Source organism: Drosophila virilis, chromosome 5 (assembly GCF_030788295.1).
Source record: "Drosophila virilis strain 15010-1051.87 chromosome 5, Dvir_AGI_RSII-ME, whole genome shotgun sequence".
In the NCBI taxonomy this organism is placed as follows: Eukaryota; Metazoa; Arthropoda; class Insecta; order Diptera; family Drosophilidae; genus Drosophila; species Drosophila virilis.
This window is the reverse complement of record NC_091547.1, coordinates 7,873,925-7,887,261: the sequence shown is the minus strand read 5'-3', so window position 1 is coordinate 7,887,261 and position 13,337 is coordinate 7,873,925. Positions and strand designations below refer to the sequence as shown.

General features: G+C 41.8%; 3 protein-coding genes across 8 annotated transcripts in view; 1 reads left to right on the top strand and 2 right to left on the bottom strand.

Annotated features, from left to right (window-relative positions):
- Positions 1-1,158, bottom strand: part of LOC6625019 (endoplasmic reticulum metallopeptidase 1) — a 3,665-nt gene extending 2,507 nt beyond the window's left edge. The window contains exons 1-2 of the mRNA XM_002050742.4: positions 1,078-1,158; positions 50-732 (exon numbers count right to left, since the gene is read on the bottom strand). Of these exons, the coding sequence (XP_002050778.1) occupies positions 50-732 (683 nt within the window). The 5' untranslated portion in view covers positions 1,078-1,158. The remainder of the gene's footprint in view (positions 1-49; positions 733-1,077) is intronic.
- On the top strand, positions 728-5,733 carry LOC6625020 (polycystin-2-like protein 1). 3 transcript variants are annotated; one of them, XM_032436399.2, is made up of 10 exons: positions 728-1,640; positions 1,719-2,133; positions 2,197-2,421; positions 2,482-2,710; positions 2,769-2,999; positions 3,060-3,302; positions 3,352-3,551; positions 3,611-3,655; positions 3,722-5,208; positions 5,411-5,733. In XM_032436399.2, the coding sequence occupies exons 1-9, from the start codon at positions 1,607-1,609 to the stop codon at positions 3,849-3,851; spliced, it is 1,752 nt and encodes a 583-aa protein (XP_032292290.1). In that variant the 5' UTR covers positions 728-1,606; the 3' UTR covers positions 3,852-5,208; positions 5,411-5,733. The 3 variants fall into 3 exon arrangements, with proteins under 3 accessions (XP_032292290.1, XP_032292289.1, XP_070065789.1); XM_032436398.2 differs by having other exon boundaries at positions 728-2,133; XM_070209688.1 differs by lacking the exon at positions 728-1,640 and having other exon boundaries at positions 2,064-2,133; positions 2,180-2,421.
- LOC6625021 (endoplasmic reticulum metallopeptidase 1) lies at positions 4,521-13,337 on the bottom strand. Of its 4 annotated transcripts, XM_032436395.2 has the most exons (13): positions 13,198-13,337; positions 12,170-12,454; positions 11,903-11,967; positions 9,245-9,515; positions 7,060-7,721; positions 6,634-6,994; positions 6,191-6,574; positions 5,952-6,132; positions 5,556-5,884; positions 5,402-5,501; positions 5,235-5,337; positions 4,887-5,169; positions 4,521-4,823 (listed from the first exon to the last, which is right to left on the bottom strand). In XM_032436395.2, the coding sequence occupies exons 4-13, from the start codon at positions 9,275-9,277 to the stop codon at positions 4,656-4,658; spliced, it is 2,604 nt and encodes an 867-aa protein (XP_032292286.1). In that variant the 5' UTR covers positions 9,278-9,515; positions 11,903-11,967; positions 12,170-12,454; positions 13,198-13,337; the 3' UTR covers positions 4,521-4,655. The 4 variants fall into 4 exon arrangements, with proteins under 4 accessions (XP_032292286.1, XP_032292287.1, XP_015029080.1 ...); XM_032436396.2 differs by lacking the exon at positions 13,198-13,337 and having other exon boundaries at positions 7,060-7,718; positions 12,170-12,448; XM_015173594.3 differs by lacking the exons at positions 9,245-9,515; positions 11,903-11,967; positions 12,170-12,454; positions 13,198-13,337 and adding an exon at positions 8,290-8,628 and having other exon boundaries at positions 7,060-7,718.

Here is a 13,337-nt window from a genome sequence, read left to right as displayed (position 1 = left end):
TGACAGACTCAAGAAAGATTCAATTCAAGAAAAGCCGGTGTCTACGCACTTGCAATTGGCTGCCCATCTGTGCTTTGTGATGAAACCATGAGCGCCCATCATGCTCGCCTCCTCGGCGCCATTGAAAAGAAAGACCACGGCATGATCCAGTGGCCGTTCGGAGCGTGCGATTACGCGCAGTGTTTCCAGCATTATGACCACCATGACGCCATCGTCACCTGCCGCCGGCGTTTTCACCTCTGAATCGTAATGTGAGTTAACCAACAAATAGTTGTCATTGGGACTATCCTTTCTTGAGATCCGGACCACAACATTGGACACATTGTCGTAGCTGGCGGCCGTATCCCACAGGTAGAAGGTGCCCGAGGAGTATTGCACCTCCGAAACGATGTCATATAGATCGCTGCGCGACTGGTCCACAATTTTTTGCACTTCGCGCAGCACAAAATTAACGACATGCACCTCATTATTTATCGATCCAGTCATTTTGTTACCAATCGACGAATACTCGGCCAACTGAATCATGGCACGCTCGCCTATAAACTCGTCCGGGTGATTGGCCTCATCTCGAACATAGATCATTTTTGGATAGGAGAAAAAGCTTGGTATGACGGTCACATAGAAGAGTGTAAACCAGATTACACAAAATATGGGCGCCCCATACCAAGGCCACTTGTCGCCGCCCTTTTTCGAGGACTTCTCAGTTGTGATGTCAATGCTGGAGAAGGACATCTGTCAAAGGGTAAGCAGCACGTTAACAGTATCCGACCCTGAACAAAAAACCCCCTAACTTATCTGTCAATACTTCGAATTACAAACATTATCATTTCGATTACCATGGTCATAAGTCTTGCAATGTAAGCAATTCTTTTCTAATGAACTACATTTATGATTTCTAAAAAGTTCTGTTATTGCATTTAAGAAATTCATTTGAAGTCTTTCTGGAGCACTGATATTGTGAGATTTGACAATTCTGCACGTTTTTGAGTTTTTTTATTTGGTTAAATCTAGTTCAATTTTTATTTCAAAATTACTTTTTTCACTTTTACCATATGTTTAATTGAGTTGGAACATTACCTTTTTCGATGACCTTTAGTTAGTCTTTTGGATTTAGCACAAGAAATTTGACCGCGCCACAATACTTGAGTTGGAAAACTGACACAGTTAACCAAATGTAAAGAAAAAATTTAGGCTATATGCCACTAAGTTGGGGCTTATCGCCGATAAAGTCTTGCAGATTACGATTTGGCGATAGCATGCGGCAACTTGGCGGGTTTATGGTTTGATGACCAGCGGTTAGATTAAGCTTTATGTCGGCATATATCTTATTACCGCAAGGTAAATAAACATTTATAACAATGATGCTTACCTTAAAAAAAAAAAAAAAATATTGAAAAAAAAAACCCGAAAACAATAACTATAAATCGAAAAGAACAGTTTTAGCAGCACAATATTTCGGTTCCCAACCAACTTAATTTCGCTTTTTAAATAAAATACAGCACCGAATTTAAAAGAACAATGCGATGCTATTGTAAATTACATACAGCATAGAACTAAATGTCGTAGTGAATCATAATTGAAAAATCAAACCTGAAGAAAATTAAATATGGAATATGTGCAGCGCTCTCAACCTACCTACGGTACATTGACCTATACAACGGAGAAGGGTACCAAAAAGGCCTTGTTGCAGCTGATCATCTTCTATATTTACTTGACAGCCGTAACCTTGGTTGGCAACGCACTGCCCACACATCACCAGCATTATTTTACTATGAGCCTGCAGGAACTACTTAAGAGAACTGCGTATACGTCAAAAAATACAACTATATCTTTCGATACGGTGATTACAATACCAGATTTCTGGGATTATATGGAATTTATGATCCTGCCCTTGCTGCATGGCGTCGTCTATGATGAAAGCGTTAAATGGCAGCCAAGTTTAATTAGCAATAGACCCACCTTGTATGGTCGTTTATTTCTAAATGAAAGTTTACTACTTGGAGCACCGAGACTACGACAGATTCGTGTTAAAAGTAACACTTGCCATGTGCATCAGGCATTCGCTCGATACTATAACACATGTATGGCGGCATATTCGGCTGACAAGGAGTTAACGGAGCCGTTCTATATGGGGTAAATGTAAATTTGCACACAAGTAATTATGATTATCTCGCTGTAGCCAATTGTATGCTGCAGGACTAAGTTTAAAACAATGGATGAGCTAAATGCCTTGCCTATCCAGGGAAGAGTGCATACCTATCACAGTGGAGGGTATGTGCGACCATTGTCATACAATAAGGATGTAAATATGGGCCTCATACGACACCTTAAAGAAATTGAATGGTTGAATCGTGGTTCACGGGTTGTTGCGTTTGAAATTAATATGATCAACTTAAATATGGGTCTGCTAATAGGCACTAAGTATTTGATTTCGTAGCCTAATTGATAATATTGTTCAACATAATTTCCTACAAATTGCAGATTAATTTTCGAGATATTACCCACCGGCCTTATAAATGCAAAATATGACTCGAAATCCATTTATTCGAATCCTGTGATCACCTCGTCTGGTGGATTCATTTTGGGATGCGCCGTTGTCGTATATGTTATCAATTTTTATTATACCTACGTCGAGATCAAGAAACTCTATCTGAAAGGCTATAAGACTTTCTTTACAATACAGGCAGTATTGAATATACCTAGTATAGGTGTAAGCTTAGACCGAAAATATTGTTGGCTCTATATCCTAACAATATGTCTCACATTAGATAATTTATCTGTCGCTCATTTATACAATCTATTTCGGTATTTATAAGCGCATAATCGATGAGAAGATTAACGCTGTAACTTACCATTTTATTTCATTGGATTACTTGATACTGACGTATTCGTTTCATGAGAATGCTTTCGGAATCTTGGTGTTTCTTACCTGGATGAATCTGCTTAGGTTTATGGACTTTAATCCCGTTCTACGAAACCTTGGCGTTGCTATGCAGATCGTAATAGTCTTTTTATAATGTTATTTAATCTATTTAATTGGCTCAAGCGTTTAATGCTAGGCTTCGGCTGACTTGGTGGCCTTTGCCGTCATGTTCCTCATTGCGTTTATTGCCTATGGAAATCTTGGCCTACTCCTTTTTGGTTCCGAGAACGAAGATTTTCGAAATTTTCCAACTGCCTTCTTAACAATGTTGCGCTTGTTGGTTACTGATTTTGACTACTTTCAATTGGAGCATGAGTCCAAAATATTGGGTCCCATATTCTTTTTGACCTACATATTGTTGATATTCTTCGTAATAATGGTAAGCTGCTTTACTTAGTTGGGCTCTATAAAACTTGACGTTGTTTTAGAATATGTTTTTTTCCGCTATCGTATTATCATATCGAACAGCCACAACGGCGGTTGGCTTCCAACCGTCATTCTTGTGGTATTATATAAGAAAGCAATTATTCAGGGTGTCTTTTGGGCTTTTCAAGGCACCTCGTTATCCAGAATGGGCTGCTGCACATGAGTTAAACCAGCCGCTCGATGAAAGCAAGCTTGAAGAATTGTAAGTTAAGTGATTACATTACATTAAAAACAAAAAACTCCCTTGATATTCCTTTGCAGGCTTCTCATTAAGGAAAATACGGAAATCGAGTCAGATCTGGGCTTGTAATTATTAGCAATTATGCATTTCATTTGATTACTTTTGAAAAATCTAATTTGTGTGCTTTGCAGCCTACTCTCTCGTCTGGATATGATTGAGGACGTGTTTTATCGTCTTCATAATAATATTGGAGATATAATAACCGCTGCGAAAAATCAAAAGAAAAGAAAAGAAAAAATGAAGCCAAATGATAATGCATAAAACCTTCGTTGTTATTAATCGAATCCAACATAAAAGAATGAAACTGGCTTTCGCCAAAATATGAACCATATGATTCTCATTTCTCTCTGATCGATCACAGATTTAGAACAACTAACAACAAATCTAATAAAAACACTTTGCCAGCATATTTTGTTGATCATGCTAAGCGCCAATATATATTCTCTTGTTCACTTTATATACAGAGTATAATTATCATTAGCCTCCTTATCAGTGCTTAACCCGGCAGCACAAACATTTACAATACCGGCCATATCTAAACAACGTAAGGTTAGCTAGCATACGATAGAATGGAGCTTTTGCGTCTATTTCAGCTGTAGACCTTTCGACCTTCATATTCTTGATTTATATTAAAATAACATCCGAATATAAGATGAGATGCGAATAACTATTATGAGTTTGAAGAGCACGTCAAGTTTTTTCAAATAAATGTTTTTGGCCATGATTGTATTTAACTAAGTATGGATCCCTAATCGGCTTTTAAAGTAAAAATACTGTAAATTACAAATGACTAGTTGCCAAGGTAGCGAAAATCCTTATCTAATAGAGGTTCAGCCATTAGATTAATAAGCACTGAAATTTAATTAATTTTATTGCTGCCGTCTAATGTAACCGAAAGCAACTTCATATCTCTTGCGTTTATGGACTTAGTTTACTGAAACCTGCATTGATATTTATTTTCTCCTCAACTTGCGGTACATAGAATACACATAATATATTAAATACTATTAAGTATATATTTAGACTTTATCTAGACTTGTCATTTCTAATAAATTTCATATATTTTCAGTACAACCATGTGTCATAGGACGCCGGCCAGGGCGTTGCGTCCACATAGCTGGGAAAACTGCTAAGGAACTTCTTAAAATCTTCAGTATGCAACTCCTTGTGGTGTATCCAATGACCATGTAGGCCCAGCTCCAGCGTAGGAGTATTCCAATCTCCGCTGGGTTTCTACAAAGTGTAATTGCGTTCGTTAATCAAAAGCTTGAATAATATTACCGAGCACGAACTCACCTCAAGCTCCAGCCAGAACTTCAGCGGGTCACCGTTGACGCCGTAAGAGAAGTAGATATAATATGGCGGCTGATAGTTCAGGCGTAAAGGCGCCTGATGGAAGGACCAGCCAACAACTCGGGCCCCATTCAATGGCTGCACAAAGATACCCATGTGATCGGGGCCACTTAGTTCCATTTCAAAGCGGATTTTATTGGGCGTCAATTGCTTCTTGGATACGACTTTAACCGCAGGCAGCGTGCCCAGCACAGGCTCCGATGCGGGTATCCATAAGCCACGCTCCCTGAATTTCAGAATGGAAACAAGTTAATTGGGTCCTCTGGTGAGTGTTGTAGTTATTAGCCTTACCTGGTATTGTGCCAGCGCATGTTGTATAATGGAAAACCACACAATGTTTCCTTGAGACATTCCTCTTTTACAGATCTGGCCAGAGTCATGTTAATTACCTTATCTGCAAAACAGGAGGAAAAGCTGTTAAGATAATGTGAAAAGTCATCTTTTAATCAAACACCTACTTTTTACAGAATAGGTGCGTCTGTCCTGTGGCATGATGAAATAACCAGTTTCGGAGCGGCGAACATTGTTGTTGGCATCGTGGAAGGTGCGCTTAGCGTGCTGTAGGACAGAGTTTATAGACTGACTTCTGGGAAATCATGCCAAGCGACTTACCAATACGGCGAAACGTTGCACACTCGTCTCTGGCCTGTAGGGGAAGCCCAGTGGAGTAACAGCAATGATGATGCACACCAAGGTGACGCCCAGCAGGGCGCAGATGATGGTCTTCGATTTGCGGAACATGTGAAGCATGGGTACGATAAAGCCGCCAATAAGCATGCCCACTGCAACGCTGAAGACAGCCAAAATCAGATCCGGATTAACTTTGTCACCGAAGCGACCGAACATGGGAATGAAGGTGACCAGGAAGCTGTGCGAGAAATAGGCAAAGAACAGAAACGGAGGCACATAGCACACAATGTGCGGTATGATCCAGACAACATCTGCACATAGTGAAGATTGGTACGAGGATTAGTTGATTCCACAGACCATTCGGCTGGGTTAACTTACTGCGTGTGTGCAGACTGGTGGCCAGATTAAAGACCAGGCCCACCGTGTAGAACATGCAGGTCAGCATGAGCACAAATGCGGAACGAATGCTGCAGATGGTCAACACGAGGGTGAGCAGCGCCAGGAATAGGCAGTGGCAATGCATCAGCAGCTGCACACGTTGTCCAATCGGAAAGCGATCCTAGAAAGCAGCGTATAAGCCACTAGCTACAGTTCGAGTGGGTTCAATCAATACTCACAGTTGCGGTATAGTGGAAATAGAGTGCCGGCACAATGGCCACGCCAAAGAAGAACGGACAAAAGTAGAGGCCCAGCATCAGCCAGTTGTGTGTGAACCAGGAGAGCGGCATGTGCGTTATATCCATGAATACGGCTATGATAATGGGCAGGGTAGCGCCTGCTACCACGCCTAGGATGAGCAAAATAAATGTGTGCAGCGTACGCTTGAGCATCTTCTGCAGCTTGATGCCCGAGTTGGTGGCCATCAGCTTGATGGCGAGTCCACAGACAACAATGGCGCCTATAGAGACAACCACATTGAGAATAATGCCCTCCGTTTCGGTATAAAAGACCAAGAACCAGCCCATGACATCGTAGTAAACGGTGTGTCCCTCGGCGTGTTTCTACAAGGAGATTAAAGTTTATACTCCTGCTCATCATTTGAACTTCATTTGCTTCTTACCGAGGTGTCCTCTAGCTCCGGCGCACTTGAAATCTCACGGATGAGAGCCAAGAGATTGTCACCGGTGTTTTGGAAGCTGCCGCGTGGAAAAATCTCCGCGCGATCGTAGCGCGTGTGATAGACATAACCATTATACTGATAAGCCATGTCCAGGCCGGGCACAGCGCCATGATCACGGAATATGCGGAAGTCCGTGTCGGATGGTATGAAGTTGTGCTGGAACATCTCCTCAGCTATGGTCGAGGCATAGGGATGCTTGATGGCGCGCCGATAACTTTTCATAAGCCACGGATGATTGGGACCGGACTGGAAGAGAATCTCGCGACCGCCATTGCCAGCGGAGTCCAAGTTGATCAAAGCTCTGCCAATAAAATAAAACAATTAGTTGAGAATTATGATGGACAGGATCTGATGTCTGTCACCCACTTGCAGTTCTTGGCCCACTTGTGCTGCGTGATGAAGGCGTGTGAGGCCTGCAGTGGATTCTCCTCGGCGCCATTGAACAGAAAGACAACCGGATGCTTCAGCGCGTACTTTGATTTGGCCAGCACACGCAGAGTTTCCATCATGACGGCCACCATGGAGCCGTCATCGCCAGCGCCAGGACCCGCCGGCACCGTGTCAAAGTGGCTATTGACCAGCAAGTAGGTGCTGCTGTTCGAGCCCTTGGGACTGATCTTTACCACAAAGTTCTGTATGCTCTGGTACATGTTGACTGCGCTCCAGTGTATGTAACTGCCGGAGGCCACCTGCACATCCATTTCAATCTCATGGACTGCGCCCAGCTCAGCTCGCACCTTCTGCATGGTGGAGGTGATCACCTGAATGGAACCCATTTCATTTTCGCGGCTGCCCACCACACGTGGCCCCAGTGCCACCAGACGCTGCAGATTCAGCTCCGCGCGCTCGGCGATAAAGCGTTCCGGATACTTGGCCTCATCTTTGATACTAAGCGGCCGTGGCAGGTGATTGGAGGCGGGTATGGATATGGCGCTATAGATGAGCAACCAGAAGCCAATAAACGCGGGCGCCCAATACCATTTGATCTTCTCGCGACTAACGAAAACTCGTTCGCAGCAGTTGGCCTGCTGTCGGGTGTGGAAAGAGCGGCAAGAATGGGTTAGTATTTCAAGTGGTTGCGGTCTTTTTGGTTGGTTCTTGATGTTTGTTCAAGATATGCCTAGGTGAATCAGTGTTTAATTAAAGCACAGACGATACTTTGTGGCTCGACTAAAATGTGCTAATAGTTCGATTTAATCCATCACGACTTTATCTTATCAACGGTCCAACATGTTGCGCTCTGTGCAGCTGTTGCCGCCGAAATTGTTGCCTCGATAAGGCCATGAAGAGTGGGTGACTGTCTGGTCTGGTCTGGTCTAGAAAATGAGAACGCGTACGGCAGTTGCAGCTGCCACATTTAACATATACACCTGTTAAATTGGCAATGGCTAATATGCGATACACAGTACTCTTTTGTGTTGTTGATTATTCAACAAAGCACGACCCGAATTAGGTAATCTAATCAATGAGTATCTACAAAATACTTATGCAAACACACACGCACGCACATGCACACACATACACACTTATCCGGCACTTGTTCCATTTAAAGAAACTTCTTGAACGCTAATTGATTGCCCTTGAGTACCAGCTCACCTCATCTTCGTACAGGTGCAACTGCGGTTGCCTCAGCAACGGATCCGCATTGCTGGCGTCTGTTGTCGGCGTTATAACACGACGCCGCACTTTTTTATCACTGCTCATTGGATCTGTTGTGCACTTTCAACCGGTCTCAATGAATATTTCTCTATGTATACATAAACACTTGAAACGACCTATGCGCTCTCTCTCTCTCTTTCTCTCTCTGCTTCTCTCTGTCGCTCTCTGATCGCTCTCTGAACAGCGCGTTGTGCAAACCAGCACAAACTACTCGACTTGTGCGGAGGCTCTCTGCCGATCGACTGACTGACGATCTGAAACTCGAAGCACTTGGACAGCGACTGATCCGGCCAGCGAATGGCTTCGACTTCGGCTGCTTTGGCAGTCGATACCGATATGTTGGTATCTTATCTGCATGGTCTTTGGCTTCCTCAAATTCAGCTGTGTTGCGCTACAAGGTGCGGCATATGTGTTAGAACGTGCTCAAACAAATGATCCCGCAATGGCATACGCTAGCGAATCAAATAAGTTTGCTTAATTACGAGCAATGATTGTTATTTCTATGTAATACATAAATATTCTCGCTTCATAACAGCGGTCACTTAAGAATTTCCATCGGGTTTTAGGGTCCAATCGACCTGATCATATTTCAAAAAAACCTCATTTAATTTGCACATATTTTACGTAAACATTCTCCAGCGAACTAAAACTTGTGAAAGAGTGTATAACATGTTTGCCTACAGCACAGTTTTGTTATCGGACTTTAGTAGATTAAAAGTCAACCCTTTTCAGGCATTAACTACTAACACAAGTGCATAACACATATTTCTTTCCATGCAGCATGTCAAAGTGGAACAAAGTTTGCAACTTCAATTTCATGACCTATGCTCTGGCACGTCCTGCACGAACATTGGGATTAGCAGGAAAAGTTTTGATTGTTTATAATTTGTACCTTGGCAACTTTATCCTGTGCTTCACTGCACATTGTATGTCGTCAACTCGTACGTTGATATTGCGTATCGGCTGCTGCTGTTGCTGATGCTGTTTCTGGTTCCAAAGTGCGATTTGGACTGACCTCATCTCCATATTAAAGCGTCAACTCAACCATTAGTTGCTCACGGGCGGCATTTCTTTTAATATTGCCTCCACTCTAATATCTACGCAATTCACTTTGCGACTGACTGTCCATATTGTCTCTGTTTACTTCTCAAATGTACAGACACCTAAATAAATAAAACGATTTGTTTGATATTCAATGAGTCGTCGATGAGCAAGAAATTAGAGGCACGTAAATTTTATGTGCAATTCATAAATAAAATTCATTTAATTCATAAAAGAATGCCAAGCTTATCAAGGCAGGCACACTTGTGCTCCACGAAAAGTCCAGTATACTTTGTGGCCGGCTTGGCTTAATTCAAATAATCCTCTACATATTCCTTACAGGATACCTTACTGCTACACAATTAAAAAAAATGTACTTCTTAACTGCAGATTTTTGGCCCGCAAATTAAATATATGAGCCGAAGGTAATATAAACTCCATTGAATACTTGTACTTTCCCGAGATATCTAATTAATGTTTTTTGATTTCAGGAAAAACCCCTTTTTTCACAAAAGACGTGATGCATTCACTTATGGTCAAAGTGGGACATCTCTTAGAATGCCGATTTTTGGTTGACAATCGATAGTCGTATCTCCACGAATAGGAAGTGGTATATCCCTCCGAAATCTGACTGTATTTTGCCGAGATATTTTAATTACGAAATTTTGTCAAAAACTTTATCCATATCTTGTTCAAATAGAGCCAGATTTTGGAGAGATAATGTGCGTTGGACTCGCGGATATTCATAGAATATAAATGTATTGTTATCAAGCTAAAGAATTATAATTTTTCTATTTAAATTCAAAAATATTAGTTATAAACTGATAAAATTGATTTAAGGATTTTAAACTCCCAACCTTTTCTGGAAAGGACTTTATTTACTACACACATACCAAATCGGGCACGTCCCTGCCCGAACAGATAGTCAAAACCGGTTCCTAGATGACCCATTATATCCTTGGTCTTAATATACCATAGATATAGTCCTGGTGAACCTACATTTTGAAATTCGTGCAAAATTTGCCCGGAAATGGTCCAGAAATGTGAACATGCATGCGTTCTTTTCAGCCGTACCCTTCTCCCTCTATGGTTTCTAGATGACCGATATATCCTTGGTTTTACCATACCATAGATATAATCCTGGTGAGCCTACATCTCGAAATTCGTGCAAAATTTGCCCGAAACTGGTCCAGAAATATGAACATGCATGCTTTTTTTTCAGCCGTACCCTTCTCCCTCTATGGTTTCTAGAAGACCGATATATCCTTGGTTTTACCATACCATAGATATAGTCCTAGAAAACCTATATTTCTAAATCCCAGCAAAATTCGCTTAAAGCTTTATCCCCAATTAAATTAGGTTTAAATATAAACGGTCGCAAAATTCCATTTCACTAGGTCCGGCCGTTGGCTCACATTTTCAAATCAAAATTCGGCTGAAGTACCAGGCGAACAGAAATGCCCAGCAGGTAGATGCACAGAAAAATTTTTCTTAAAGATGACTTGCAAATTTTTTAACAGGCCACTGTTAATTAGCAGCTGCAGCTGTTAGTTAACAGTTTACTGCTAAGCAGCTGTTACTAAACATACCTCTGTTAATAGCCAAGGGGGGCGTTAGATTTGAACGCAAATTTAGCAAAAGTACCAGGCGAACAGAAATGCCCAGCAGGTAGACGAACTAAAATTTTTATGAATGAAAAATTTCATTGCATACCCAAACGGGGCATGAATTAATTGCATAGCATACTTGCAGGCTGCAAAAATATTCTTAACAGCTGTCTGTTAAATCAGCGATTTCAAATTTTTGTGGCATACTTTTGCTGTCGCTTTTAACAGAAGCTACAGCATTCTGTTAACCTGCAACTATTAAAAAGGGGCACTAAAAGCATAAAAGAATTCATATTTCTGGACCGTTTCCGTGCGCATTTTGCCGGAATTCGGTCCTCTAGGTTCACCAGGACTATATCAATGGTATGGTATGACCAAGGATATGGAGGTCAACTAGGTACCGTCGAGGGGGTGGTATTGTTGCAGGGGGATGGCTGAAAGAAAAAGCATTCATATTTTTTGACCATTTCGGTCATTTAGGTTCATCAGGACGTTATCTTTCGTATCGTAAAACCAAGGATAAATGGGTCATCTGGGAACCATCGGATTTGCTTGTATATTCGCCCGGGCGTGGCATGATAAAAAAAAGCCAAATATAACCCGATCCGTTACAGATTGGACGTGTTCCACAGAATAGAATGGCATCGTTTTAATGATTCCAGAAACAAGCCATTTTTCGCAAAAAACGTGATTTGCCAGTCGATAATGGAGACCATTTCAAAATCAGACAATAAAGTGATGTAACTACTACATTTTTGGTCAATTTGTCTCATCGCTTAGAATGCGGGTTTTGTAGGGCTATCGATAGTCGGGAGCCGTACCAGTTGAAAGTGCTATATCACTCCGAAATTTAACCGAGATATTTCAATTTCAAAAACTTTAAATGGTAATTTTTTTCTTGCCTTAGAGAGCCCAACTGCAGCAATGGGACTCCGAGCTGGTTGTTGTCATATCAGTTGTGAAAAGTCTGTAAATAGGTAAAAAAGGTCATTTTCAATGTGAGAGTAAGAAAATAATAGGCTTAAAATTAAAAGGTAGCGCAACTTTAAGTTGAGCTGAATTTCTTTTAGTTTCAAAAAATCAAAATTGATAACAGAATTAAATAAAATGTTTTGCTTTTGTCTGAGAAATATTATCACAATTATTTAAGCCGTGCTAAGATCACTTACCATTAATAATATTAAGTATACGCACGAACACGGTTGGTTTCCTTTGGACAAAATTGCATAAATTCGCTTGCCCGTCCACGGAACTGTGTCACGCCCTTCTAACTTCCCGTGCAAATACGAACTGATGCTATCAGTGTACACACACTTGACAGAGGCCTAGGACGAACACACACACACACACACGCTGATGGCGTCCCGCTTGGAATTGAGGACATAAAGCGGCAAACCAGCAACGTGCAAGCTACGGGCGGGCGGGTGTACATCCACTTGCTAGTGTCATTCAACCTGAGTGAAAAGAAGATAGCATGCACACATGCACACATGCACACCCACACACACGCACACCCACACACAGTTGTTTAGTTGTAGCTGTACTATTTTACTCTAGAAATATGTTGGCATGTGTGTGTATACTTCATTTATTCATTCATTCATGTCTTGTGCCACACAAATTCGTAAACAAAACGTTCATCCGAATATTGGTCAAAATGAAATCGATAAAATGAATGCGCGAGTGAATGAATATATGAATAGCTCCGATGACCAATGCGCCAAAACCTTTGCCTAACTCTCGTTTTATTGTTGACGGGTCATCTTGAAGAGCCCAGATTGTTCAATCGAGACTTTTTATTAAAATATTTTTTATTTATGCAGACCGCTGTCTGAAGTCGAAACACACTCGGTCTCTAAGCGCAGGCGCTGTCTCTCTCTCTCTTTCTCTCTCTCTCTCTCTCTATTTCCCTCTCTATCTGTTTTTTGTAAGAGAGAGCGAAAAACGCCGGCAAGCAGCCGCCGCAGCGTCCTCCACCTCACGGCGTATGCTGCGTTATCCCCTGCGACGCCTGAGCACAACCAAAACAAAGCCCAAAATGTGTGTCAGCTGCTTTGCTTGTACTTTTCTATCCTGCTGGGCTTTCCACTCAAATTCGCGCTGTTTTTCCGCTGCCTGCTGTGTGTCGGACGCTTTGCCATCGCTCGTTGCCTGCACACACACGCACGCACATGTACACACATGTACATATACTCACACTTAGGAATCGCCTGGCTCGGCAGTATCATTTGATATTCAGTTCAGTTAGTCGTAGTTGAACTGTCGTAGCTTTTGGTCGTCTCGCCTGGGCAGCTCAGCAAGTTCTGGCAACGCAACGTGCTACTGAAACGCAAATCC